The 26,372-nt window shown below is 46.8% G+C and overlaps 1 protein-coding gene and 2 pseudogenes across 2 annotated transcripts; 1 reads left to right on the top strand and 2 right to left on the bottom strand.

Annotated features, from left to right (window-relative positions):
* The window catches only part of LOC147737953 (uncharacterized), a 39,890-nt pseudogene extending 18,078 nt beyond the window's left edge, over positions 1-21,812 (top strand).
* LOC147737952 (uncharacterized) lies at positions 21,618-23,854 on the bottom strand. Its single transcript, XM_086925002.1, has 2 exons — positions 23,846-23,854; positions 21,618-23,543 (listed from the first exon to the last, which is right to left on the bottom strand). The coding sequence occupies exons 1-2, from the start codon at positions 23,852-23,854 to the stop codon at positions 23,097-23,099; spliced, it is 456 nt and encodes a 151-aa protein (XP_086781128.1). The 3' UTR covers positions 21,618-23,096.
* Positions 21,618-25,902, bottom strand: LOC147737951 (uncharacterized; annotated as a pseudogene). The gene has a single exon (XR_015305022.1). The product of XR_015305022.1 is annotated as an uncharacterized LOC147737951 (transcript).
* Between the last annotated feature and the right edge of the window lie 470 nt (positions 25,903-26,372).

The following is a 26,372-nucleotide window of genomic DNA, read 5'->3' as shown; positions in this document are numbered from 1 at the left end:
ATATTTGGGAACTCCGTTTGGGGGATCCTTCAGCTTGGGCAGGCTGTGAGGTGCTTGACTTTAGCGTCCGCTTCTCATCACACTTTACTCTGGGGGCCTCTTTGATCTATAGGCCACCTGGTCCCGCGGGCCCATTTCTCTTGAGCTGTGGGGATGCAATTGTCTCTAGGGTGCTAAGGTTTTCGCATTATATGATTCTGGGGGGCTTTAATATTCATTTGGATTGTCCTGATACTAGGGAGGCGGCTGACCTGCTGGACATTTTCCAAATGGCTTAACTTACCCAGCACGTCCGCCTTCCGACTCATCAGGCTGGCCATCTATTAGATCCAATTTGCTCCAATTCCCCCCTTTCCGTAGGGGATCCCTGTCCCGTGCCCTGGTCAGACCATTCTATATCTTATTTTTCCTGGATGTTATCTAGTGTAGTACCACGGGTCCATTCTTACCAGAAACCTGCTTTCGGGAAAATCGACCCTCTGGAATTCAAACTGGCTCTTGACCATTCCAGGCCTGTTTTGCCAGGAGAACTGGAGGAGTGCCTGCCAGGGTTCACCACTTGGGTTGCTAAGGCGGCGGATTCTGCAGCCTCTCATCGGCCTGTAAGACCTGCTAGAGATACCCCGTCCAAACCCTGGTTTAATGTGACTCTCAAGGGTGCCATGTATGATTGCAAGGTCTTGGAGCGTGCCTGGCGCCAGAGCGGGTACTGCCCCATAGCCAAGAGGAATCTCAAAGTTATGCAAAAAATCTACTATGAGGCCGTTGCCTTGGCTAAAGGGCAATTCTATGCAGTCTGCATCGATTCAGCTAGGAATAACGCCAAAGACATTTTCTCCATAGTGCAGAATTTTAGGTCACCGCGGGCCAAAGCGAGTGTTATTCTATCTTCGCTCGCCTGGCATGATACGCTTTCCTGCTGCTTCAGAGAGAAAATTCAGACCATCCAGGCTTCCTTTTCCTCGGGTAATGGCTGTTGCATGGGACCTTTGGCTGTTCAACCTGCCGCCCTCATCTGCTCTCTGTCAGTTTTTAGAGCAGTTGACCCCCTGGAATCTCTCAAAATCCTCAGGGGGCTCAAGTCCGGCTCTCCTTAGGACTCCTGCTCGGCTAGGCTTCTGGCAGCAGTGGCAGAGAGCCTGCATACAGAGGTGAACTGTATTGTCAACATGTCCTTTCAGACTGCAGTGGTCCCTCTGGGGTGGAAGCAGGCTAAGATTCTGCCTCTTCTTAAGAAAGCCTCTCTGGATCCCCTTATTCCAGGGAATTATCGTCCCATCTCCCTTCTCCCGGCCATTGCTAAGGTCTGTGGAAGGTTGTCAACAATCAACTCACAGAGTATGTGGAGACAGAGGGACTCCTGCACCCAGCACAATCAGGGTTTTCTGCCTCTCACAGCACTGAGACTGTCTTAGTGGAGGTGGTGGAGGATATTCGGGAGTGTCTTGACGCGGGCGGGAGGGCAGCATTAATTTTGCTTGACCTCTCAGCCGCGTTTGACACGGTCCCTCATGCTCTCCTTCTGGCCCGACTGGCGGAGATTGGGGTGTTGGGAGCGGCCTGGGGCTGTCTTAGGTCCTTTCTGGAGGAGCGGGTTGAGCAGATTTGGCTCCCCCCTTTCTCTTCCTCCCCACAGCTGCTCACCACTGGAGTCCCTCAAGGCTCTTCCCTCAGCCCGCTCCTCTTTAACATTTATGTTATGCCTCTTATATATCTGGCAGAGGAGCTTGGGGCTAAGGTGATGGCCTATGCTGACGATACGCAGTTGCTGTTCACTTGGGATAAGACATCCAGCTCCGTCTCAGCAGCTCAACAGTGCCTAGTCTCCATCTTTAAATGGCTAGCAGATGCACAGCTAAAATGCAACAAACAAAAATCCGAGATCTTGCTTGATGGCAAGTTTCCCGCTGATTTTCGTGAGCAGCTGTGGCCCCCTGACTCCCCGCTCCCCCCCTGTGTCGGGACAGCCTGCAAAAACCTGGGAGTCTGGTTTGACGAGAGTCTCTACTTTTCAACCCATATTAAGAAACTGGCAGGTTGCTGCTTTGGCCTCCTTAAGACTATGCAGACCTTTATCCCGGTTCTCCCTCAAGCGGCTAGAGAAACTGTTACATGTGCCCTGATTCTATCTTGCTTGCACTATGCCAATGCTCTTTTTGTTGGGTCCCCTGGATATCTGCTTAAAAAGCTTCAGGTAGTCCAGAACGCGGCCGCCAGATTGCTATTGGGCATCTCGGCAAGGAATAGCGTGACCTTTCAATTACGCTCCCTTCATTGGCTTCCTGTTGCCGATAGGGTCAGGTTTAAATCTCTAGTTTTGGCCCATCGTGCTCTCCATGGTCTTGGCCCCCTTTATCTTCCGAAGCGGTTTTTCTTCTACTTCCCTACGCGTGCTCTTGGATCTACAACTCAGTGTTTTGCTCGGGTTCCTCGCTTTAAGCTTCAGAGGATGTGTGGCAGCTCCTTTGCGGTGAAGGCCAGCGCAGCCTGGAATGCCCTCCCCCTCTCCCTGCGGTCTATTCAGAATCCCATCATATTCAAAAGGAAACTCAAGACCCACTTCTTTGTTTGTTAATTTCCTCTTGTACCCCTCAGGCATCGTGCCGGGACACTCATGAGTATCTGTGCGTGCTACAAGTGGGCATAACATAATATAACATAACATTTTTATTGAACGATGCCACTCCAGTAAGCAAAAACATAGCCGGGACTGCATAGAAGAGGGTTTCGCTGTGAATAAGCAGCACAACCTTTTACTATTTAGTACAAACAACTCAGGTCACAAACTGGCACTGAAAGTATTAGGAACGGTAGCACTGGCAGCGCGCTAGCACTATTAATAAAATGTAAAGTACACTTTGAAGAAAACCGATATCTCTCGAGGAGCAGCAATTGTACGGGCCCGTCCTCGCCGCAATGACTACCTCCGACAATCAACACTCTCCCGCTGCTTTGCTTCACATCAGAGTTTGCATTTCTCTGCTGCTTTCCTGTCCACCTCCCCCTTCAAGGGTTCACTCACAAAACAAGGAAAGAAGCAGGTTGTAGTCACAATAAAGTCATAACACAGAACCATCAGGTGTGACCCGCACAGGGGTCTCTCACTCAGTGGATGGGGTCTGATGGAGGGGGTATTTCACCCACACAGGGGTCTCTCACTCAGTGGATGGGGTCTGATGGAGGGGGTATTTCACCCACACAGGGGTCTCTCACTCAGTGGATGGGGTCTGAGGACAGAGGGGGGTATTTCACCCACACAGGGGTCTCTCACTCAGTGGATGGGGTCTGATGGAGGGGGTATTTCACCCACACAGGGGTCTCTCACGTAGTGGATGGGGGTCTGAGGACGGAGGGGGTATTTCACCCACACAGGGGTCTCTCACTCAGTGGACGGGGTCTGATGGAGGGGGTATTTCACCCACACAGGGGTCTCTCACGCAGTGGATGGGGTCTGTGGACGGAGGGGGTATTTCACCCACACAAGGGTCTCTCACTCAGTGGATGGGGTCTGAGGATGGAGGGGGTATTTCACCCACACAGGGGTCTCTCACTCAGTGGATGGGGTCTGATAGAGGGGTATTTCATCCACACAGGGGTCTTTCATTCAGTGGATGGGGTCTGAGGATGGAGGGTGTATTTCACCCACACAGGGACAGTGGTGAGGGCGAGGTCAACGGAGCAAAGCTGGTGGTCCGGGATGTAGATGGTGAGTGGTTCATTGAGGTATGCTGGTCGGGTGTTGTGGAGTGCTCTGTGAGCATGAGTGAGGAGCTTGAAGGTGATCCTCTTGTTGACGGGGAGCCAGGGCAGGTCTCCCAGGTGGGATGTGATGTTGCTGTAATGGGGGATGTCGAGGATGAGGCGTGCAGAGGCAATCTTTATGCATAGTAGTTGTTTCTGGAGGTTGGCCGAAGTTCCTACATAGAGGGTGTTGCCGTAGTCTTACCGGCTGGTGACGAGGGCCTGGGTGACTGTACTTCTGGTTCCGGTGGGGATCCAACTGTTGATCTTGCGGAGCATGCAGAGGGTGTTGAAGCAGGAGCAGGATACAACATTGACTTGTTGGGTCATTGACAGCGATGAGTCCAGGATGGACGCCAGATTGCTTGCGTGGTTGGTGGGAGTCGGTGCAGCCGCCATCAGGAGTCGTCCCAGGCAGACGGGGTGCATTCGTCCTGTCCGAGTTCAGTTTCAGGCGGCTGTTCTTCATCCATTCGGTGACAACCTTCATTCCATCATGGACGTTGGTTTTGGCTGTGGTGGGGGCCTTGGTGAGGGAGAGGATCAGCTGGGTTTCGTTGGCATATGAGATGATGTTGAGGTCGTGCGATTGTGCTATGTGGGTGAGTTTTGCCATGTACACGTTTAAGAGTGAGTGTCGGGCTGAGGGATGATCCTTGGGGTACGCCGCAGATGATCTTCGTGGCTTTAGATCGGAACGGAGGGAGGCGGACACTCTGGGTTCTGCCAGTGAGGAAGGAGGTGGTCCAGTCCAGGGCTTTGTCGCAGATCCCTGCATTGGGGAGGTGTGTGCATAGGGTTGGGTGGCAGACGGTGTCGAAGGCAGCCAAAAGGTCCAGGAGGATGAGGGCCGCGGTTTCTCCTTTGTCCAGCAGGGTCCGGATGTCATCAGTGGCGGTGATGAGGGCAGTTTCGGTGCTGTGGTTGCTGTGGAATCCGGATTGGGATGGGTACAGGATGTTGTTCTCCTCGAGGAAGAGAGTCAGTTGCCTGTTGACAATCTTCTCCATGACTTTCGCCGGGAACAGGAGTAGGGAGATGGGCTGGAAGTACTTGAGGTCCTTAGGGTTCGCCTCGGGTTTCTTGAGTAGGGCGTTGATCTCTGCGTTGCTTCCAGCTCTCCGGGAAGGTGGCGGTCTCAAAGGAGGTGTTGATGATCTTGCAGAGATGGGGTGCGATGGTGGATGTTGCTTTGTTGAAGATGTGGTGTGGGCAGGGGTCAGATGGTGAGCCGGAGTGGATAATGCTCATGAATTTGATGGTGTCGTCGTCGTTGCAAGCAGGGGGTCGCTGTGGGTGGGGGTCGTGGCGTCTGAGGTGCCGTTGGGTGCTGTGGTGTTCTGGTTGTTTAAGCTGTTGTGAATGTCTGCGATCTTGTGGTGGAAGAAGGTGGCTAGAGAGTCGCAGAGGTCTTGCGATGGCAGGATGTCGTTGGAGTTGGAACTGGGGTTGGAGAGTTCCTTCATGATGTTGAAGAGCTCTTTGCTGTTGTGTGCGTTGCTGTCAATGCGTTCCTTGAAGGAAGTCCTTTTGGCAGTTTGAATGAGTTGGTGGTGTCAGCGGATGGCGCCTGGAAGGGGAGATGAAGGCTGGAATGCTGGAGGGCTACAGAGCGAAAAACGGGCGGAAGCAAAGAATACAAAGAAAAGGAATACAACAGTGGGCACAAAATACTACAGCAGCGGAATACTAAAAAGTAATACAACAGTGGATAACCGATACCGCAAAAAAGTAATACAACAGCAGACAAATAACAGGCAAAAAGGAACAGAGCGAACACACAGATACTTACGGCTCATCACTAGGTCACTAGGGAGGAGGCACAGGTGTGAGCCTGCGGGAGGAGGAGGGCCTCGAACTCGCGGCAGCAGCGAGATCAGGGAGCAGGGACATGGGCACAGACAGGTAGATCTGTGCAGCGTGGGGAGCGACCTGCCTGGATCAGGGTCAAGGGTCGCTCCTTTATCTCACTCTTGTTTCATGGCTCTTTAATACACCACCAGCCACTCTCTGCTCCTTTATCTCACTCTTGATTCTCCCTCATGGCTCTTTAATCCACCCCCAGACACTCTCAGGTCCTTTATCTCACTCTTGATTCTACCTCATGGCTCTTTAATTCACCCCAGACACTCTCGGCTCCTTTATCTCACTCTTTATTCCACCTCATGACTCTGACGCGGATTAAAACACAAAGCCTCGCAGCCCAGCGTCCTCTCAGAGCAGTCTCAGCAAAGCGTCCCAACGAAGCATGAACTGCACAGGTTTTAAACCAGATGGGGAGGGGCAGGCGGGGAGAGCAGCCCAGGTGCAGTTGATCCAGCCGCCGGTGCTTCTGGGACAGGTAGTCCCTGGCCGGCGCTAGCACTCTGCTCGCAGCCCTACATAACCCTCGGCAAACCCCAGGAGCAATCACACAGGAGTCCAGGTAGTTGAGCTGGCAATCCAGCTAAGCGGGACCCGCGCAGCGGGTTCCGCGGGAAGTGGCGGATTAAAACACAAAGCCTCGCAGCCCAGCGTCCTCTCAGAGCAGTCTCAGCAAAGCGTCCCAACGAAGCATGAACTGCACAGCTTTTAAACCAGATGGGGAGGGGCAGGCGGGGAGAGCAGCCCAGGGGCAGTTGATCCGGCCGCCGGTGCTTCTGGGACAGGTAGTCCCTGGCCGGTGCTAGCACTCTGCTCACAGCCCTGCCTTACCCTTGGCAAACCCCAGGAGCAATCACACAGGAGTCCAGGTAGTTGAGCTGGCAATCCAGCGAAGCGGGACCCGCGCAGCGGGTTCCGCGCGATGTGGCGGATTAAAACACAAAGCCTCGCAGCCCAGCGTCCTCTCAGAGCAGTCTCAGCAAAGCGGCTCTTTATTCCACCACCAGCCACTCATGGTTCCTTTATCTTACTCTTGATTCCACCTCATGGCTCTTTAATCCACCCCCAGACACTCTCGGCTCCTTTATATCACTCTTGATTCCACCTCATGGCTCTTTAATTCACCCCAGAAACTCTTGCCTCCTTTATCTCACTCTTGATTCCACCTCATGGCTCTTTAATCCACCCCAGACAATCTCGGCTCCTTTATCTCACCCTTGATTCTACCTCATGGCTCTTTAATCCACCCCAGACACTCCTGGCACCTTTATCTCACTCTTGATTCCACCTCACGGCTCTTTAATTCACCCCAGACACTCTCGGCTCCTTTATCTCACTCTTGATTCCACCTCATGGCTCTTTAATCCACCCCAGACACTCCTGGCTCCTTTATCTCACTCTTGATTCCACCTCATGAACTCTTTAATCCACCCCAGACCCTCTCTGCTCCTTTATCTCACTCTTGATTCCACCTCATGGCTCTTTAATTCACCCCAGACACTCTTGGCTCCTTTATCTGACTCTTGATTCCACCTCATGGCTCTTTAATTCACCCCAGACACTCTTGGCTCCTTTATCTCACTCCTGTAGGTCCCTGCTTTCTCCCTCTGTCACTTCATTTCATCTTTCTCTTCCTCTTTCTTCCCCCTTGTGTGTTTTTCACTCCCTTGTTTTGTGTCAAAGTCTGATGAGGAAAAATAAGTGTCGCCCCCCAAAAGGATAGTGCTGATGGGCCCCACCTGCGACCACCGGCTCAAATTAAGCTCTAATCAACATCTTACCTCTTGGTTGATAAATGAAAGAATTTAGGGCAATCGGGCGGGGTGAGGGGAAGAAGAAAAAAAGACAGGAAGTAGAAGAATGAAAGGAAAGAAAACACAAAAAAGAGAATGCCGAGGAAGAGAATACACGCGAGTCACTCCATGACCGCATCTCCTCGATCCATCACTGTGGACTTCAAATACAGCGAATGTCTGCGTTTTAGCTGTCGCTTCTCGCTCAAATGCTATGGTAGTCTCATGATCCTACGGTTAGGGGGGGGTAATCTGGTCTGGCTCATGGTGGTCTCATGATCCTATGGGTGAGGGGTAATCTGGTTTGGTTCACGGTGGTCTTCATTCCTACGGGAGGAGTGATGGTAACCTATTCTGGCTCATGGTTGTCTTATGATCCTACTGGGGGTCTGGCTCTTTCTTCCAAACATCTTGTGTCGGTATAGATGCGGCCAAAGAATGTGATCTCTTCTTTTTCTACTTCACTTTGACGGGATTCAGTCAATCCAACGCTGTCCTGTTGCAGATCTCTCTCAAGGTCCACTCTGAGAGGCAGATTGGAAAGTCTGGAAATCGAGAGGGGCAGGATATGCACCTCACTCTCCAGAGCCTCCACCTTCATGTCTGGAGACGGAGAGGGGCGGGACCCGCACCTCACCATGCAGAGCCTCCCCCTTCATGTCTGCAAATTGAAAGGGGCATCAGAGCTCCTTCCAGCTTCCAATGGAGGTGGTCGATGTAATTTTGTCAGCTTGTTGCCCCTCCACCTAGTCAGTCTATTCTGGAAGGTAAAACTCATACATCGTTTGACCTGTTAATCATAACCTGGACCCTTCGAAGGCTCTTCTTTCAGGAGGTTTCCATTGTGCTCTGTCGCAGGCCCTGCAGAGTTTTGCAGTAGACAAAGGATTCATTGCCGCCCTGTTCAGCATGCCTCATACAATCTCCAATCATAGTCAGATTTTTGATGGGCCTGGCACATATCTTTGTACCTATTCCCTTTCTTATGCGTCAATGGACTTGTTTTCACAATTCTGAGCCCTTCCACAAATACCAGCTTTGGTCACTGATCTTGTACACCGTTTTTTATTGCTATTATTTTGATGATATACAACAAACAACAATGGTTCGCTCTAGACTTATTATTAACTAAGACAGTTTACAAACCATAGAACGAAATGTTCACATCTTTAATCTACAACGAAGGATAGCTACTTGTCATCTGCTGTTCCCCCAGGTTCCTGCTGTAGCAGTTTGGGTATACCTTTGTTCTCTTTATAGCATCACTTCGTTGCGGCACATCAGTGAGTTACAGGCACTGAGCATGTGGCCGCCCTTCACATGCTTCTTCCTGGAGGAATTATTCCTCAGAACTACATCGCCTCTCCTTCCCAAGGTGGTGACCTCTTTCCTTCTGAGGCGATCTGTCACCCTTCCCACCTTCTACCCCCAAAGGAGGCGAGATCATATCAGTAAGATATTGACCCTAGGTGAGGACTGTAGAGGCTGCAAGAACGGTACCTCTACCCAGAAGAGGACCTTATCTCATTGCATCATCTTGTGCATCACAAAGGAACTGACTAAGGGAATCCATGCTCAGTCCTCCAAAACAGAGGGGCATATTATCAAGGAGTAACGATATTTATAGCTAAATGCGCTTAGTGCATTATTTTTTACCGCTTGCTATCGCCGGATATTATCACAGAGATAACGTGCTGTTAGCAACATTTATCTCCATTGCGATAAAATATCCGGGGATAGCGGGTCAATGCAAGAATATCGCTGGAAATCCAGCGATATTCTTGCGTTAACGCCAATGGGTGCCTAATGTGATAATCCACTCCCCCATTGACTATACAGGTAAGTCAACTTTTTAGCAGGCGTTGCATTCTAGCGATAATCGTGCTTAGCGCATTTTTTTTAATCGCTTCGCCTGCCTTGATAATAGGCGATAGCTGTGTTAGCGACTGTTTTCAGTCGCTAACAGTTTGGGTACGCCCACTTTGCATGTCATTAGAGATAAATATCGCTGACATGCAAAGCGGGCCCCAAACCTGTAGCTATCGCCTATAAGCTGTCGCTAACTGCTGTTAGCGACAGCTTGCTAATAGGGCGATAAAAATATTGCCAGCTAAAGCGGCGATATCGCCCTTGCTAATATGCCCCCACAGTCCTCTGCATCAGCACTTGTCAGTGGTGTTCCTGTGGCTGAAATTTACTGTGCGGTGACATGGGCTTCCCTCCTCCACACCTTCACTAAGAGTTATTGCATGGATTCAGAGGAGAGGAGAGATGGCAAGTTCAGACTTTCAGTGCTTCAGGGTCTTTAACAGCGTTATTTAACACCGTAATGACTCTTGGTGTGGGTCCAGAATCATGAAAGTTTCTATAGCTGTGGTGATTCACAAGAAAGGGGGGAGAGATGACCCCTCCATCTATCGGCTAATTTCCCAATTAGGCAACATTGGAAAATCTTTGGGAAAATCTTACAGTCCCGACTCGAGACCTGGACAGAGGAAAACAATATTCTCTCTATCCCTCAGGCCCGATCCTGAAGAGGCCAAAGTAGAATCAACCAGGCTCGGAGGTTGTACATGATCTGTATGAAGTTTGTGTCCCTGGAAACTCCCCGCTCTTCTTGGTCTTCAGAGACCCAAGAACAGCATTCTATTCTGTCGCCGCTCCGTCCTTCAGAGTCTTCTGGAGGAAGGAGGTTCCCAAGCAACTATTTGAGTAACCGAAAGGATCTGCCCACGGCAATTATTACAGAGTAAGATTTAGTGTAAAAGGAGAATGCACAGAGAAGTTTGAAATACACATTGGCGTTGGGCAGGGTTGCGTACTTGCCCCAGCTTTATTCAACATTCACATCAATGGAACTGATTCTCTCTGGAATCTTCGTCTTGATGTTCCGATATTGGAGAAGGAGAATATCCCAATCCCGGTGGTTGCAGATGATGCAGTAACATTAGCGCGTACTGAAAAATCCATGCATCAACTTTTGGAAGGCTTCGAGCTATTCTGTAGCAGTTATTGGAGAGGTGTTCCCATACGATGAGATTGAACAATTGCTCGTAGGTGATGACCTGGCTGCCCTTGATCCATCCTTCTAGGGCTCGGCTAAAAAAGGTCACATATTCTACCCAGGTGGTACCGGGGATCCTTTTACAGTCTCGGAATCGCTGCCGGTACAAAAGTTAATAATCAATAAAGAGAAAAATATATGATAATTATTCCTAAATCAAAATTTTTGTTGACATTCAGGATTAATAGTAAACCAAATAAGTGATTTAAAACATGACTACCTCGGCATACGAATGGATGACCATTTATATTGAAAGCTCATGTGGCGAAGGCAGAAACAAACTTGACGCCACTATTCTACATTTTGCTAACTCAAGCAGCAAGGGACCAATAAAACTAGCACTGATGCATTCAAGACAAATGCACGGGTGGCCTGCCCTTATGGTACTGAACTGTGGGATTGTACAAAAGTTCAGGCTCTTCTTAAACTGGGAAACATCTTCTTGTGACATGTACTAAACCTGGGTCCTGGAACCCCAATGAAAGTATTAAGAGCTGAGCTGGGGTTCACCGGAGGATCTCACCCCGTAAGATAATGGATGCAAGTGTGGTCAAATCTATCCTTTGCATCATATAGAATGGTCCCGCAGGAACTGCAATGATGCAGGATTACAATAGTTTACCCTGGTTCAAGCACGCTGAGAACATTCTAACATACACTAGTTGAGTAGAGCAATAGAATAATCTGGAACTGATGAATAAGGCAACACTAGAACTGGTTAAAAAGAAATATTGATGTTCCCTTCTGAGAAAATGGCTTTATATCTTTATATATAAAGTTATAAAACAATATTGAGGGTAGTTGCAAGAAGGAACTCTAACAAGTTATTTAAAAAAATATATCACTTTTAATAACTTTTCAAGTTAAAAAACAGATATTACAATACATCAATGTTATATGAAAGGAACACCATACAACCTATAAACATATATCAACATTACATAAGAAATTATTACATAAAAAACATAGTCATTAAGGTTTTACACAATCGTTAAAAAGTTGACGAAAAAAGTGGCAAATTAATACTCTCGACGCGGGTTTCGGCGTGCTGAAAAAACGCCTTCCTCAGGAGCCACAATCTATATTAATAGCTGGCCGCTTATAGTCTTTCTGTCTTTAGCGATACATCAAACAATGATATAATTGCTGCAAAAAATCCTAACTAAAAGTGATGCGAGAATCCGTTGTAATATGGGACTCTGATTGAGACTTAATTCACTTTCTGAAAATCGCCTCGTGTATGGTTCGGATGAAACTAAAGGTGATCTAAGAATCCGTTACAGTGTGGGACTCTAATCAAGGCTTAGTCCATTTTTCGAAAACTGCATCGCGTGTGATTCAGATAAAAAGACTATAAAAGTCGTGAAGATATGTAAAATATTCAATTTGGTGACGTTCAAAGGCTTCAGATAAACCGGGAGTGCTGTCATCAATATTTCTCCCTTTCAGAAACGGTTCAAAGTTAAATACAGAGCCGACACAATTCGGCCACCTCTTCGTAGGATATCTATCATATGTTCAGGTTAGATAATTCTTCTATCCGTACTCCCTTTGGTAGATTACGTTGCATGACAGGCGCTGCATTCAATGACTGCTTGCGTCTTCGGGCCGTTGGGAAAGGTGTATTTTTTAAATAACTTCTTATCTTATCTTATCTTAAGAGGGACTTGTATAGCGCTCTGTCACCATAGACTTGTTAGAGTTCCTTCTTGCAACTACCCTCAATATTGTTTTATAACTTTATATACACATTTGTTTTGTCCCTGAAACACAAACTATCAAACTTAATCAGGGGGTCCTTGTTATTTGCATTATATTTATATCTTTATATCTCATGTTCAGATTAGGAACTCTTCAGGTGCGGGCCTTTACTAAATCATGGTTAAAGCCCCCGGAGGCGGATCTGACACGTGTCCCCATACATAAGGGGTCCTGAGTCATTTATGCATTTTCTGCTGTGTGATATGTCACTTAAACGAACGAATGCACCGGATTGCCTTCTACTTACTGAGTCATCACCTGACATCCTGGCAGCCCTCCCCAACAATTACTATATCCTACGTACAGACAGGCCGCTAGGGAAGAGAGGGGGAGGAGTGGCTGCAATTATAAAAAAATAACTTCCCGCCTCTTCCCTGTCTCACCTGGTAATTCCATCAGTAGATTCTCTTGTAATTAAATTTACTGTATACAGTAGCACGCTTAGTTTTCTGATATTATACAGACCCCCCGCAACAATGCCTGACCCTTGCTAATCACATTGCATCTTTGATCACTGACTATGACAAAGTAATGATTATAGGTGACCTGAACTACTGGGCCAATGAGACTGACGATGGAAAATCTTCCAGAGAGCTCTCTGAGCCCCTTGCCAGTCTAAACCTTACTCAACACATTGATACCCCTATGCACAGTAGGGGCCACACCCTTGATCAAGTGAGGTTAATCAATGTTAACTTGACTAACCTGGCAGTACTACCCTGCGCTTGGTCTGATCACTATATCATCAGTTTTAATCTGCCTGCCCCCCACTAAACTCTAATCCCTCACACACAAAAAGCACTTTTAGAAACTGGAATCGGGTTGTGCTGGATAAACTAGTAGAAACTCTGTCTAGGGAGCAGCCGGTACCAGAAGCCAATTCTGATAACTGGGAGAGTGAGATTACCGATTGGCAAAGGAAGGCCTTCGATCTCCATGCACCTCTACAGACCAAAACCTACCGCCCTAGCTAGCTTGAAAAGGTCAAATGGTTTCGCAAAGATCTAAAAAAACATTAAACTCCAAGTACGCCAAGCCGAGCGGAAGTGGAGGAAAACCTACCAAGCACAAGATAAACTTGATTACACCACCATTCTACATCAGTATAAGGCAGCTATACTGGAGGCCAAGAGAGCTTTCTTTATGAAGAGGGTACTCGACTCAGACAATGGCTCGAAAGAAATCTTCAAGATAGTGAAAGAACTCTCTAACCCCAGTCGTGTCATGCCATCTTTTGTGCCTAGTCGGGTACTTTGCGATGACCTGAACTCCTTTTTCTTCGACAAAATAAAGAAAATTCAAAATTCCATTGCTCCCACTAACTGTGACCGCCGAAACAATAGGGCGACTTCCAATCCTTGTGTTTTAAACCCCTTCCCTTAATGGACAAGAAATGTTTCCTGGACCTTATAGCTAAGATCAATTCAGGCTCACCCAAGGAGGATTGCCCCATCTATGTCTCCTAAGCAATCTATCGGTCCTTCCCCAATATCTTTCTTAAATTATTGAACCATTCACTGTACCTTGGCATTGGTCGTTGCACTTTAGTTAAAAAGGAAGGCATAGACCCCAATAAATTGGAGAACTACAGACCCATCTCTCTCCTCTCTTTCCCTGCGAAAGTGCTGGAGACCCATGTGGCTACTTGCCTAATCTCTTTTCTGGAAACCCCTACATTCTTGGACAACCATCAGGCAGGTTTTCATCCCGCACACTCCACTGAAGCAGTGATTCTATCAGTACTGGACGACCTGAAGGGACAGGTCGACATGGGCCATACTCAGACTCTGATCCTCCTTGACCTGTCTGCGGCATTTGACACCGTCAACCACAAAATCGTGTTGGAGCGCGTTGCCGCAGCAGGTCTCGGGGGCTCTGGCCTTGCCTGGTTCAGCTCATTTCTGGAAGCCCGTAAACAGTCAGTGTGGCTATCACTCTTCAAATCTAGAATGGTAGACCTGAACTGTGGCGTTCCTCAGGGTTCCTCCCTTTCGCCAATTTTATTTATAGGCAAAGAGATAACTGGGGTGCATGGGAAATGGGAAAGAGCTCACTTTAAGAAACGCAATTGTGCAAACGTCGGGGAATACGTTTCAAGCGAAGTGGCCCAGAGCCCCTTTCTCGTGCAACAGGCTCTCCCACCTCAGAACCCGAATTAGGCCCACCAGTTGCGGTGCTAGTATCAAAACTAGCACTAGCCTGGCACTTCACCACTCAACTTAGATTCCAAATTCTATGGTCACTGGTCTTTATTGCATTTTGAAAACCATGATAACCTTAAACGGAAAACCGAATTTGGATATGGGAGACTTGATCTTGACCCAGTCTCCCACGTCGACCACTGTTCTCTTCACAGCCCTACTTTTATCATACCAGATCTTTCTTTTTTTCATCACCTCTTTCTCTCTTTCCAGTCCTCACTACTGTCCACTGTTAGACCTGGTACCATGTTGCAGAGTCTCTAACAAACTTGACAAACCTTTCCACCACACCATTGCTTTGTGGATGGTACAGGGATGCCTTCTTATGCTTGATCCCCCTGGAACTCCGAAACTCTTCCATGACTAAGGACGTGAACTGAACACAATTGTCTAACAAGATTGTTAACTGGAAACCCTCTTATTCAAATAACTCTTCTAGAAACTCAATCACTTCACCAGACTCAACGGAATGAACCACCTTGATATCAGGCCAATGGGAAAACATATCAATACACACGATCAAATAGAGATCCTGAGTCTTCAACTTCACAGGGCCCAAAATATCTATAGAAATGTCCAACATGGACCAGTAGCCTGTTCCCTAATAAATATGGGTTGCGTCCTGCACTTCAATATCGTGTCACAACACGCACATTCAGCACATTCACGCACCAACCTCTCTACATGTACATCCATGGCAGGCCACCAATATGCTTACTTGATCCTTTCCTTTGTCATGGCAATGCCCATGTGCGAGGTGTGAGCAGTCTTTACTGGCTTATCCCTTGCTGCAAGGGGTGCAACCAACTCACTACCGCGCATGAGGAGACCATCCTCCACCGTCAGATCTTCCCTAACTCGCCAAAAGCCTTCGAGGACCTCTTCACAGTCCTTCTTCTCACACCAACCACCTGTAACCATGGTTAGGACTTTCCGCAAGTCTAAATCGGTGATGTTTCCTCCACTCTCTCTTGGAAATCAACCCTTCACTAATCACACACACATTAATTTCTTCCTCCAGTTCTTCACCTCCAAACTACTCAACATCATCTGTCGTTTCACATTCCTCACCCGAGTTTTGACAGACAGTCTGCCAGAACTGTAGAGCCACAACCCACTTCCGTATCCCTAAGAGGTTTGTGGTCAGTAAGAATTCTGAACCTTTTCCCCCACAAAACATTTCTCTGCTTGCGCACCACCCAGAAAACACCCAGAACTTCTCAAGGGCGTAGAGACAAAAAGAATCGTTTTAACCTCCACATCAACGTTCTGCAAAAGAACTGCTCCTAACCCCTTCAAGCTGACATCAGTCATGAGATAAGATACCTTTGTGAGGTCAAAACTTCCTAGAAAAGTTAAGCATTCAGATGTTTCTTAATGCACTCAAATTCTTCCTCACAGCTCTTGGACCAAACAAATATGCATCCCTTCTGGAGGAGAGACCTCAAACAAGAACTTTTCCGAACTTGTGATAAAATTCAGCTATTCCCAGAAACTTTACAAACTCTTCTTTGTTCAAAGGGGTGTGCAAATTACAAAGGGTGTTTACCAATGAGTCTTTGGGTTTGATGCCTGCAGCGGACACAAAATGCCCTAAGTACTCTATTTCTTTGACATCAAATTTGCACTTCTCAGCCCTAAGGGTGAGGTCAGCATCACGTAACTTCTTCAATACTGATCTCAGCCTCCCATTATGCTCCTCAAAATCGACACCAAAGATGAGCACATCATCTGGGCATACCATGACACCCAGAAGGCCTCCAAGAATGACCTTTGTCGCCCTCTGAAAAAATGATGCAGAAATCAGTCCGAAAGGCATTCTTAGAAATCTAAAGGTACCAAAGGATGTTACACAGGAGGTAAGGTACTGGGAAGAGGAGTGAATATTCTGAATGTTCTGAAGAAGAGTAAAGGCTGGCCTTGTGCTAGCTGGAGGTCAAGTCCAAGGAGAAAAATGCCTTGCCCCCTCAAGAGAACACAGAATTTTAGTTATGTTGGGTAAAGGGTAATAATCTACAATAACTGCTTTGTTGAGCTCCCTCAAGCTGACACAGAGCCTAGCCTCCCCATTGGCTTTGTGGGCCATAAAAACAGGAGAGACCCACTTTGTTGCTTCAATTTCTTGAATCACTAAATCAATCAATGAATCAATGAATGAATCAATCAACCAATCCATTTGTAAAGCACACTACTCACCCGTGAGGGTTTCCAGGTGCTTTGGCCTTGTGTGCGTGGGTGAAGAGCTTGAAGGTGATCCTCTTGTTGATGGGGAGCCAGTGCAGGTGTCTCAGGTGGGGGGTGATGTGGCTGTGGCGGGGGACGTCCAGGATTAGATGTGCCGAGGCATTCTGGATACGTTGTAGCCGCTTTAGGAGTTTTGCTGGAATTCCTGCATAGAGTACGTTGCCGTAGTCCAGCCTGCTACTGACGAGGGCCTGGGTGACCGTTCTTCTCGTTTCGGTGGGGATCCACTTGTAGATCCTGCGGAGCATGCGGAGGGTGTTGAAGCAGGAGGAGGAGACGGAGTTGACCTGCTTGGTCATGGAGAGGGTGGAGTCGAGGATGATTCCTATGTTGCTTGCGTGATCTGTGGGTGTAGGTGCTGCTTCCAGTGTGGTTGGCCACCAGGTGTCATCCCATGCTGAGGGGTTGGAACCGAGGATGAGGACCTCAGTCTTGTCTGAGTTCAACTTAAGTCGGCTGTTCCTATCCATTCTGCGACAGCCTTCATTCCTTCATGGAGGTTGGTTTTGGCGGTCCGAGTGTCCTTGGTGAGGGAGAGGATCAGCTGGGTGTCGTCGGCGTAGGAGATGATTTTGAGGTCGTGTTGTCGGGCGACATGGGCTAGAGGAGCCATGTAGGTGTTGAACAGCGTCAGGCTGAGGGATGATCCCTGGGGTACGCTGCAGATGATGTTGGTGGCTTCGGAGCACAAGGGCAAGAGGCGGACGCTCTGTGTTCTGCCAGAGAGGAATGATGTGGTCCAGTCCAGGGCCTTCTCTTGGATCCTGGCTTTGTGGAAGCGTGTTCGGAGTGTGTGGTGGCAGACTGTGTCGAAAGTGGCTGATAGGTCCAGGAGGATGGAGCAGCTGTTTTTCCGTTGTCCAGTATGGTTGTGATGTAATCGGTGGCGGAGATGAGAGCGGTCTCGGTGCTGTAGCTGCTTCGGAAACCAGACTGGGATGGGTCCAAGATGTTGTTCTCTTCAAGGTAGAGGGTCAGTTGCTTGTTGACGGCTTTCTCGATGACTTTTGCCGGGAATGGGAGCAGGGAGATTGGCCGGAAGTTCTTGAGGTCCCTGGGGTTGCCTTCAGCTTCTTGAGCAGGGCTTGATCTCGCCATGCTTCCAGCTTTCCGGGAAGGTTGCTGTCTCGAAGGAGATGTCTTTCCGGAGTTGGGGTGCGATGGCTGTGCCGGCTTTATTGAGGATGTGCTGCGGGCATGGGTCTGACCGAGATCCAGAGAGGGTGGAGTTCATGATCCTGCGTGTGTCGTCGTCGCTGATGTTGGTCCAGGAGATCAGGTGGCTGGTGCAGGTGGTGGATGCAGTGGGGGAGGGATCTGCTGTCGGGGTCGTGATGTTGAAGCGGTTGTAATTGTCGGCGATCTTGCGATGAAAGAAGGTGGCCAGCAAGTGCCGCAGGTCTTGCAAGGGAGGAATGTCGTTGGTGTTGGAGCTGGGGTTGGAGAGTTCCTTCACAATGTTGAAGAACTCTTTGCTGTTGTGTGCATTGTTGTCAAGGCGCTCTTTGGATGAGGATCTTTTGGCGGATCTGATGAGGTTATGGTATCTGCATGTGGCGTTCTTGTGAGCTGCATAGCTGTCCGGTGTTCCCTCGCTGAGCCATTTCTTCTCCAGTTTCCGGCATGCTCGTTTGGAGGTCTAGAGTTCTTCGGTGAACCAGATGGCTTTCTTGTTGGTGCGGCTGTTGGAGGGTTTCTTGACCGGGGCATGGGTGTTGGCGCAGTCGTCGATCCATCGTCTGAGGTTGTGTGCGGCAGTGTAGGGGTCGGTGGTGTCGGCTGGTGGTTTCTGGGAGAGCGTGGTAGTTAGCTGGCCTTCAGTGATTCTGCTCCAGCAAAGTCGGGGCATCTGTTGGGTGCGGTGGTGCGTGGTGGGCTTCCTGAAGGTGAGGTGGAAGCAGTGGTGGTCGGTCCAGTGGAGTTCCGTGGTATGGTCGGAGGAGACGTGGGGGCTTGCGGGGAAGATGGGGTCCAGTGTGTGTCCGGCGGCGTGGGTGGGTGCAGTGACGAGTTGTCTGAGGCCGAGGTTGGCGATCAGGGTGGTGGAGTTGGCGTTGTTGTTCTCGAGGTGGATGTTCAGGTCCCCGAGGAGTATGTAGTCCGTTGAGGTGAAGGCGTTGGTGCTGACGAGGTCGGCGATAGAGTTGCTGAACTGCGGTCGGGGTCCGGGGGGTCTGTAGATGAGGGTTCCTCTGAGGGTGGTGTTGGGGTCAGTGTGAATGATGCACTTGGATAAGAGATTGTCTAATTCAACTTTCGTGCTCTCCCTTACTTACAGTGGTGCATTCCTGACCTTAACTGTTTTTGGAATAGCGTTAGATTTGACCTTTATCCAATGTATTAGTTTTTGAGACAAACCCTGTTCACCAGCAAAGACCTCAGGGAATTCCTTGATCCAGTCTCGATTAGCATTACTAACAACCCTAACTGGTGGTAATTATTTTAGGCAGACAGATCTCATTGGGATCAAGGCAGATATGTAGCTCACGTTGATGGAACCAACTTATGAGCTGGTCCCCTTTCATCAAGACATAGATTTTACCAGGGATAACTCTACCTTTGAAGTCAATCGTGCCCCAGAAATAACCCAGCAACTCAATAGTCACCACACCTTAACCTATTGGTCTAATGTCTGTCTTCAACAGGGTGACTTTGCCCAGCAGATTACGCTCATAAAATGTTTTGGGGACTAGCGGTATCTTGGCCCCAGAGTCGAAGAGCATGCTCACCGGAGCATCATTGATCAAAACTAGCTCCCGAGGGTCATCACTAGCATTCCCTGTGACTGGGAGAATATTGATTCCTTCCAAATCTTCATAAAGATCAACTTCCCTGACTTTTTTATGCTTCTTGCCGATTCTGCAGCTCTTTGAGACGTGACCTTTTCTCTCACAAGTTTTGCACATGGCCTTCCAGCTTGGCCAGTCTTTAACCTGTGACTGGGGCGCAAATTTTGCCACTGTGCGGGCATTTTAATGAGCGGGCGCGGTTGGGACGGCTTCCGGCCATCCTCCGCACATGCTCACTGTGACGTTGGATGGCCTGGGGGCGTCCGACGCACACAACGGGTTAAAGTTGGCCATATGGCCAGAGTTGCCACACCTGAAGCACTTTCTCTGACAATATTTTGTGTTAAAGGGCTTTGAAGTGGTGCTTGATTTGGGTTTAACAAATCTATCCACCAGCACTTTGACATTAATGTCACCTGAACTGTCTTTACGCATAATATCAACACACGGTTTTGAATGCTCATGACTTTTGGCCATGGTCAGCAATTCTAGAAGCGAGGGCGTGTCTTTTTGCCACAGGGCGTTTCTCGTTTTGTTGAGGCGCATCCCAACATGAACTGATCCCTTGAGCGCTCCTCTAAAGCTGTACCAACATTGCACGTGGAAGCCAATTTGCGCAAAGTAGTTATGTACTGTTCAACCGACTCATCCTGCCTTTGCATTCTTCTCCTGAAGTAATATCATTCAAGGATAGTACTTACTTTGGGGAGGTAGTGCAAGTCCAACTTTTTGATGCATATCTCGTATTCATTAGGAGTGTCAGAGTCACTATCAGAGAGTTCAGGAAGGTGTTCAAAGAATTCTTGTCCCTCAGAGCCCAAACAATGCATTAACCACGAGGCTTTCCTCTCTGCACTTAAGGAAGAGACACGAGCATAATCTGTGAAAACCTTCTTTCTTGAGAGAGGAGGAACTCCTGGAGATATCAAAAAAGAGGGGCAGTGACATTTTGCATTATGTATGTACTATGTTTTGACCGGTTAAGTTACTACTTAAGGGTGAACTTCAGTGATCTGCGTACAGTGCACAATATCCACAAACCTTATAAGCTGTGCGCATCAGCAAAACTGTGTGAAACTTCAGCAATTAAAATTTAGGCCAATGCGTACAGTCCCAGAAACTTAATTTGCTGGGCGCATCAGCGGAACCATCAGCCCGATTACTGATGGCACATATTTATACAGTGAGGAGTCACTTTAGTCTGGTGCTCAATTACATGTGTAGATGTGAGTCTGGTGGTGCCTGATAACTGAAAGGCACATATTTGTTTACATACAATTTCATATATGTCTGATTTATTATTCCTATTACAGCGCCTTCTACCTTGAGAAGGCCCGTCTTAGACCAGTGTGTGGACAAAACCCATGCCGACAAATCAAGGACAAAGGGATTAGGACATGGTCTAGGGACAGAAAACAACAAATCCTACATCAAACCTCACGTTTAACTGATGGAGCGCAACAAGCAATATAAAGTGATATACTGAGAAAAAGTAACCTGGAGAATTGCTGCAAATTAAAGTAAATAAAAAAAAACGAATAAAGAACTACATATCCACAGCTGTGTGACCTGGAAGCCAATTGTTTCTCAATATAGCCCTAGTTTGTGATTACCTTACAGTGCTCACATTATCATCCGCACTAGAAGAGATGGGAGCCTGGGGTGTCTGGTCACAGAAGCTCATTTACATACCAAGGGGGGTGACAGCCTGTTCACAACGCACAGCACAACTTGTTTACGTAAAGTGCTTGTACACAGAACAGGGTAAAGTCTTGCATCTCTTTTTTTCATTTTCTTTAATATATCTTGCACCTCGCTCTCGTCTTCTCTTTCTCTCATTTCAATTCATCATAAATTACTAAAATTCACTATTGCTTTATCAGCACGGCACAAGTCGGGGTAGCCACAGTTTGAAGGGGTCCCTCCACTAATATCTAGAAACTTGACTCAGTTCCACCTAGCTCCTTAGCCTGCGACTGATAATTGTTACTTTGTGCCCCAGCACTGCAGACACAGGCCTCTGAGTGTTTGTTTGTGTGAGTGGAGCAAGAGAGGAACAGAGAACTTGACAAAATTAGCCCTTCTAGTGCTTAATACACTGAAAATGTGGAACAGTTTGGGGCTTAGAGGCTGGATAAAGAATAATGTCAGGAAACAAAAGCAAATTGAAAGCACATTTTATTTATTCGCTGAAAACTGTTAAAAAAGTAATTTCCAAGTTCCACATATCTGTTTAAAAATATTTACACTTTCATTTCTGAGTTTAGTTACAAACTAATATTTGCAAGAACAGATGTTGTAATTATTCTGTTTCTTGTTTTTTGTTTTTAAAACAGGCCGTCAAGCTTTCGAGTGAAAATTATTATAAGGGCCTGACATCACTTCTTGTGATGTCACTACATTTGGCATCCTGTGCTTTGCATTTGATAATGGGCTCCTTCACTATTTTCCATACTTGTGCCCTGTTTATTGGCATGACATGGGTCTATAGGTATTAAAAATAAATATATAAATTCACAGATGTTCAGCCCGTTTCTCTGGTGATGTCACACATGGATATGTATTCGGCTGCTTCTTCTAGTTTTAGGTGAGTACAAATAACGTGTCGTTCCCCCTCCTTTTATTTCTCTCCCCTTTTCTTTGTCTCTCTCGCTCCTTTTAGCTCTCCCCCTCTCTATCTTCCACACACTCCTGTTAGGGTTAGCTTCATGAATGTCACTGCCACTTCTGGCATTCATACGACAAATCCTTTAGAACATTTGAGAACAAGGGACAATCAGTGTGGAAGGCGAGTTGCTGGGAGTGCAACAGATTGTCCTGGTACATATATGCTTTTGATGTGGGATTTCACTATTTCACCACATTCTTAAACCAGAGTCTGCTGCTTACAGTCGCTCAATTATGGTAAAAAGTAGAATTTGGCAAGTCACAAAATTAATAGGGAGAGCCAAGTCGGTGAGGAGCCACGGGTCAAACTTAGTTATAAGGCCCGAGGCACGAGCTGATCCAACAACTGATAAGTGTGTAAAAGATGCAGCAAATGTTACTTAAAAACAAGGTATTTGCTCTTTTATTTCTAAAAATAAGTTATTTCTTGAACACTTGTGCTTCACTTTAGTTCATTACATATACTGCAGTGGTATTTGTTAATAGTAATACATACATTTTACCAATGAAGCTTCCATCTCCAGAGTCCTGACAACATGCCTACTCTGGATGTGTTGGGTTTATAGGTTTTATCACTAATCTTACAGGTTAGCTGAAAATACAATTGATAGTCCCAGTATTGTTCAGTGTTGCTTTTACAGGAAGTGTGATCAGGTGCGATTTAATTTTTTTTTGTATCTCTTCTTCATCAAATAAAAATCAAGAATGTTTCTTTTCTTCTAATCCACATTGTGCTCGCCTCCAACTGTGTATCCCGGTGCATCATGTTGCTTTGCTTTGTGTTTGGAAGTGAACAATCTCTGGAAAAAACACTTTTATAACTCTGAAAATACTGGTATCTGTTTTTCTTCTGTACTGCTTTCTGGTCTTCTATCAAAAGCCCTTCACACTTTCAGCACCCTTCTATGTTTTCTCCCTGTGTGTTCGCTGATGACTTTGTAGCTCTGATAATCGACTAAAGCTGTTCCCACATTCATTGCACTTGAATGGTTTTTTCTCCTGTGTGAGTTCGCTGATGATACCTTAATGCTGACGAGAAGCGAAAACTACTGTCACATCCACTACAATAATAGGGTTTTTCCCCCGTGTGTGTTCGCTGATGACTATGAAGTTGTGATAACTGACTAAAGCACTTTGCAAATTCACTGCACTTGAATGGTTTTTCTCTTGTGTGAGTTCGCTGATGACACCTTAATGCTGAAGAGCTCCGAAAACTACTGTCACATTCGCTACAATGATAGGGTTTTTTACCCGTGTGTGTTCGCTGATAACTTTGTAGGTCTGATAACTGATTAAAGCTCTTCACACATTCACTGCACTTGAATGGTATTTCCCCCGTGTGTGTTCGCTGATGACTTTGTAGGCTTGATAAATGACTAAAGAACTTTGAACATTCAGTGCACTTGAATTTGATTTTCCCCTATGTGTGTTCGATTATGTGTATGAAGTTTTGATAACTGACTAAAGCACTTTGCACATTCACTGCACTTGAATGGTGTTTCCCCTGTGTGTATTCACTGATGTGTTTGGAGGTTTGATAAGCGACTAAAGCACTTTGCACATTCACTGCACTGGTATAGTTTTTCCCTATGTGTGTTCGCTGATGACTTTGTAGGCTTAATAAATGACTTAAGCACTTTGCACGTCCAGTGCACTTGAATTTCTTTTTCCCCTGTGTGTGTTCGATTATGTGTATGAAGTTTTGATAACTGACTAAAGCACTTTGCACATTAACTGCACTTGAATGGTATTTCCCCTGTGTGTATTCGCTGATGTGTTTGGAGGTTTGATAAGCGACTAAAGCACTTTGCACATTCACTGCACTTGAATGGCTTTTCCCCTGTGTGTCTTCGCTGGTGTCTTTGAAGGTTTGATAACAGACTAAAGCTCTTCACACATTTATTGCAATGGTATGGCTTTTCCCCTGTGTGTGTTCGCTGATGTCTTTGTAGGCCTGAAAATAGACTAAAGCTCTTCCCACATTCATTGCACTTGAATGGTTTTTCTCCTGTGTGAGTTCGCTGATGATTCCTTAATGCTGAAGAGACACGAAAACTACTGTCACATTCACTACAATGATAGGGTTTTTCCCCCGTGTGTGTTCGCTGATGACTTTGTAGGTCTGATAATCGACTATAGCTCTTCACACATTCACTGCAATTAAATGGCTTTTCCCCAGTGTGTGTTCGCTGATGTCTTCGAAGGTGTGATAACTCACTAAAGCACTTTGCACATTCAGTGCACTTGAATGGTTTTTCCCCTGTGTGTATTCGCTGATGACTTTGAAGGTGTGATAACTTTCTAAACCACTTTGCACATTCAGTGCACTTGTATTGTTTTTCCCCCGTGTGTATTCGCTGATGGCTTTGAAGCAGTGATAATCGACTAAAGCTCTTTACACATTCACTGCATTTAAATGGCTTTTCCCCCGTGTGTGTTTGCTGATGACTCTGAAGTTGTGATAACCGACTAAAGCTCTTTACACATTCACAGCACCTGAATGGCTTTTCTCCTGTGTGAGTTTGCTGATGACTTTTAAGGCTTGATAACTGACTAAAGCTCTTCACACATTCATTGCAATGGTATGGCTTTTCCCCATGTGTGTGTTGGCTGATGACTTTGAAGGTGTGATAACTCTCTAAAGCACTTTTCACATTCAGTGCACTTGTATGGTTTTTTCCCCATGTGTATTCGCTGATGGCTTTGAAGCACTGATAATCGACTATAGCTCTTCACACATTCACTGCATTTATATGGCTTTTCCCCAGTGTGTGTTCGCTGATGTCTTTGAAAGCTTGATAACTCACTAAAGCACTTTGCACATTCGGTGCACTTGAATGGTTTTTCCCCCGTGTGTGTTCGCTGATGACTTCGAAGTTGTGATAACTCACTAAAGCTCTTCACATATTCACTGCACTTGAATGGTTTTTCCCCTGTGTACGTGTGCTGATGAAGCTTGAGTAGTGATGACAAAATAAAGCTCTCGCTGCATGTGTATGAGTCTTCTTTCTTGGTTAGTGGCTGTGGATCGGGTATATATTTGTCTACATCCCTTGACTGTATTTCCTGTTGGGCCAACATGGCTGATAAAGCACTGTGTTTTTCACAGACACTTTTTATGTGTGCAATATTTTATACGTTTTGATTTAACAATAAAACAATAAAATGCAATAGCCACCAAACATTTGCCACACTCCTAATACGTAAAAGGTGTCTTTCTAGGCGATTGTGCCTTTAGATTGCATTGTGGCTATGCACACTTGCGGGTAAAGATGTATCTTCCTTTTGGCCGGTGCAAATTAGGACAGTCTGTTGTATTGTAGATACAAGAACTCCTCTTTCCTTTACCTGTCAATTGTCTGGCTCCGCTCTGTTGTGCTTTTCTCTGGCTGTTGTGAGTTACCCAGAAAGAGTTTACAAATCACCTAGAATAATGGCTTGTCATTATATTAGAAAACAGAGTACTGCAGTAATCACATCATACCGATCCCATGATCATAGCTGGTGTTGGACACTTGTTTATACAGGAGGTGGTTGGTTATTGTTGTTGCCTTAATTTTGTAGAGGTCATTTCATCGTCTTGTGGCGTGGAGGTGCACAGCTCAGCCTCTTACAATCACTGAACTGCACTTGATGCTTCATCCGGGATCTGTCTGTTTGTGTGCAGGTTCATCTGTCGCCGACTGCGCTGATGTTTTGCTGAATACTGTAGCCGATTATTTCTGCTATTATTGAAGATTTACAGCATTAGCTTCTTTATTGATGGTCATTTCATACATTCTGCTGGATGCAAAAATATTTAACATTACTAAATTGAAACATAATAGAATGAGAATTCACAATGTTTAACTGGTTGTAAAAGAAATATCGGAGGAGATTGACCAAATCTCCACACATTGCAGCGCAGCCCCCCCTGCACGCGAGACTGCGCTGTGTTGCGCGACAGGGAGGGAGAAGGAGAGGACCATATTTTCAAAGATATGGCTCTCTCCTTCCCTTGCCCTTGCGCCGGCACTGATTACAGCGGCCCTGCGCCATGCACACACCTTAGCACCAGAGCACTAGATTGTGTGTGTGTGTGAGTCCATCATAGGTTTTGTACAGGAAGGACACCCTTCCTGTACAAAATACGATGCCTAGACACAAGGGAAAGCTTTTCCCATTTTGTATACGTGTTGCACAGTGCAGCACGCATGCAAAGTTAGAAAAGGAAGGAGAAATGAAAGCATTTCTCCTTCCGTGCACCTAG

This window comes from Lissotriton vulgaris, chromosome 1_1, assembly GCF_964263255.1.
Source record: "Lissotriton vulgaris chromosome 1_1, aLisVul1.2, whole genome shotgun sequence".
NCBI lineage: Eukaryota > Metazoa > Chordata > Amphibia > Caudata > Salamandridae > Lissotriton > Lissotriton vulgaris.
The sequence above is the reverse complement of the archived record's forward strand: the minus strand, read 5'-3'. Positions and strand labels throughout refer to the sequence as shown.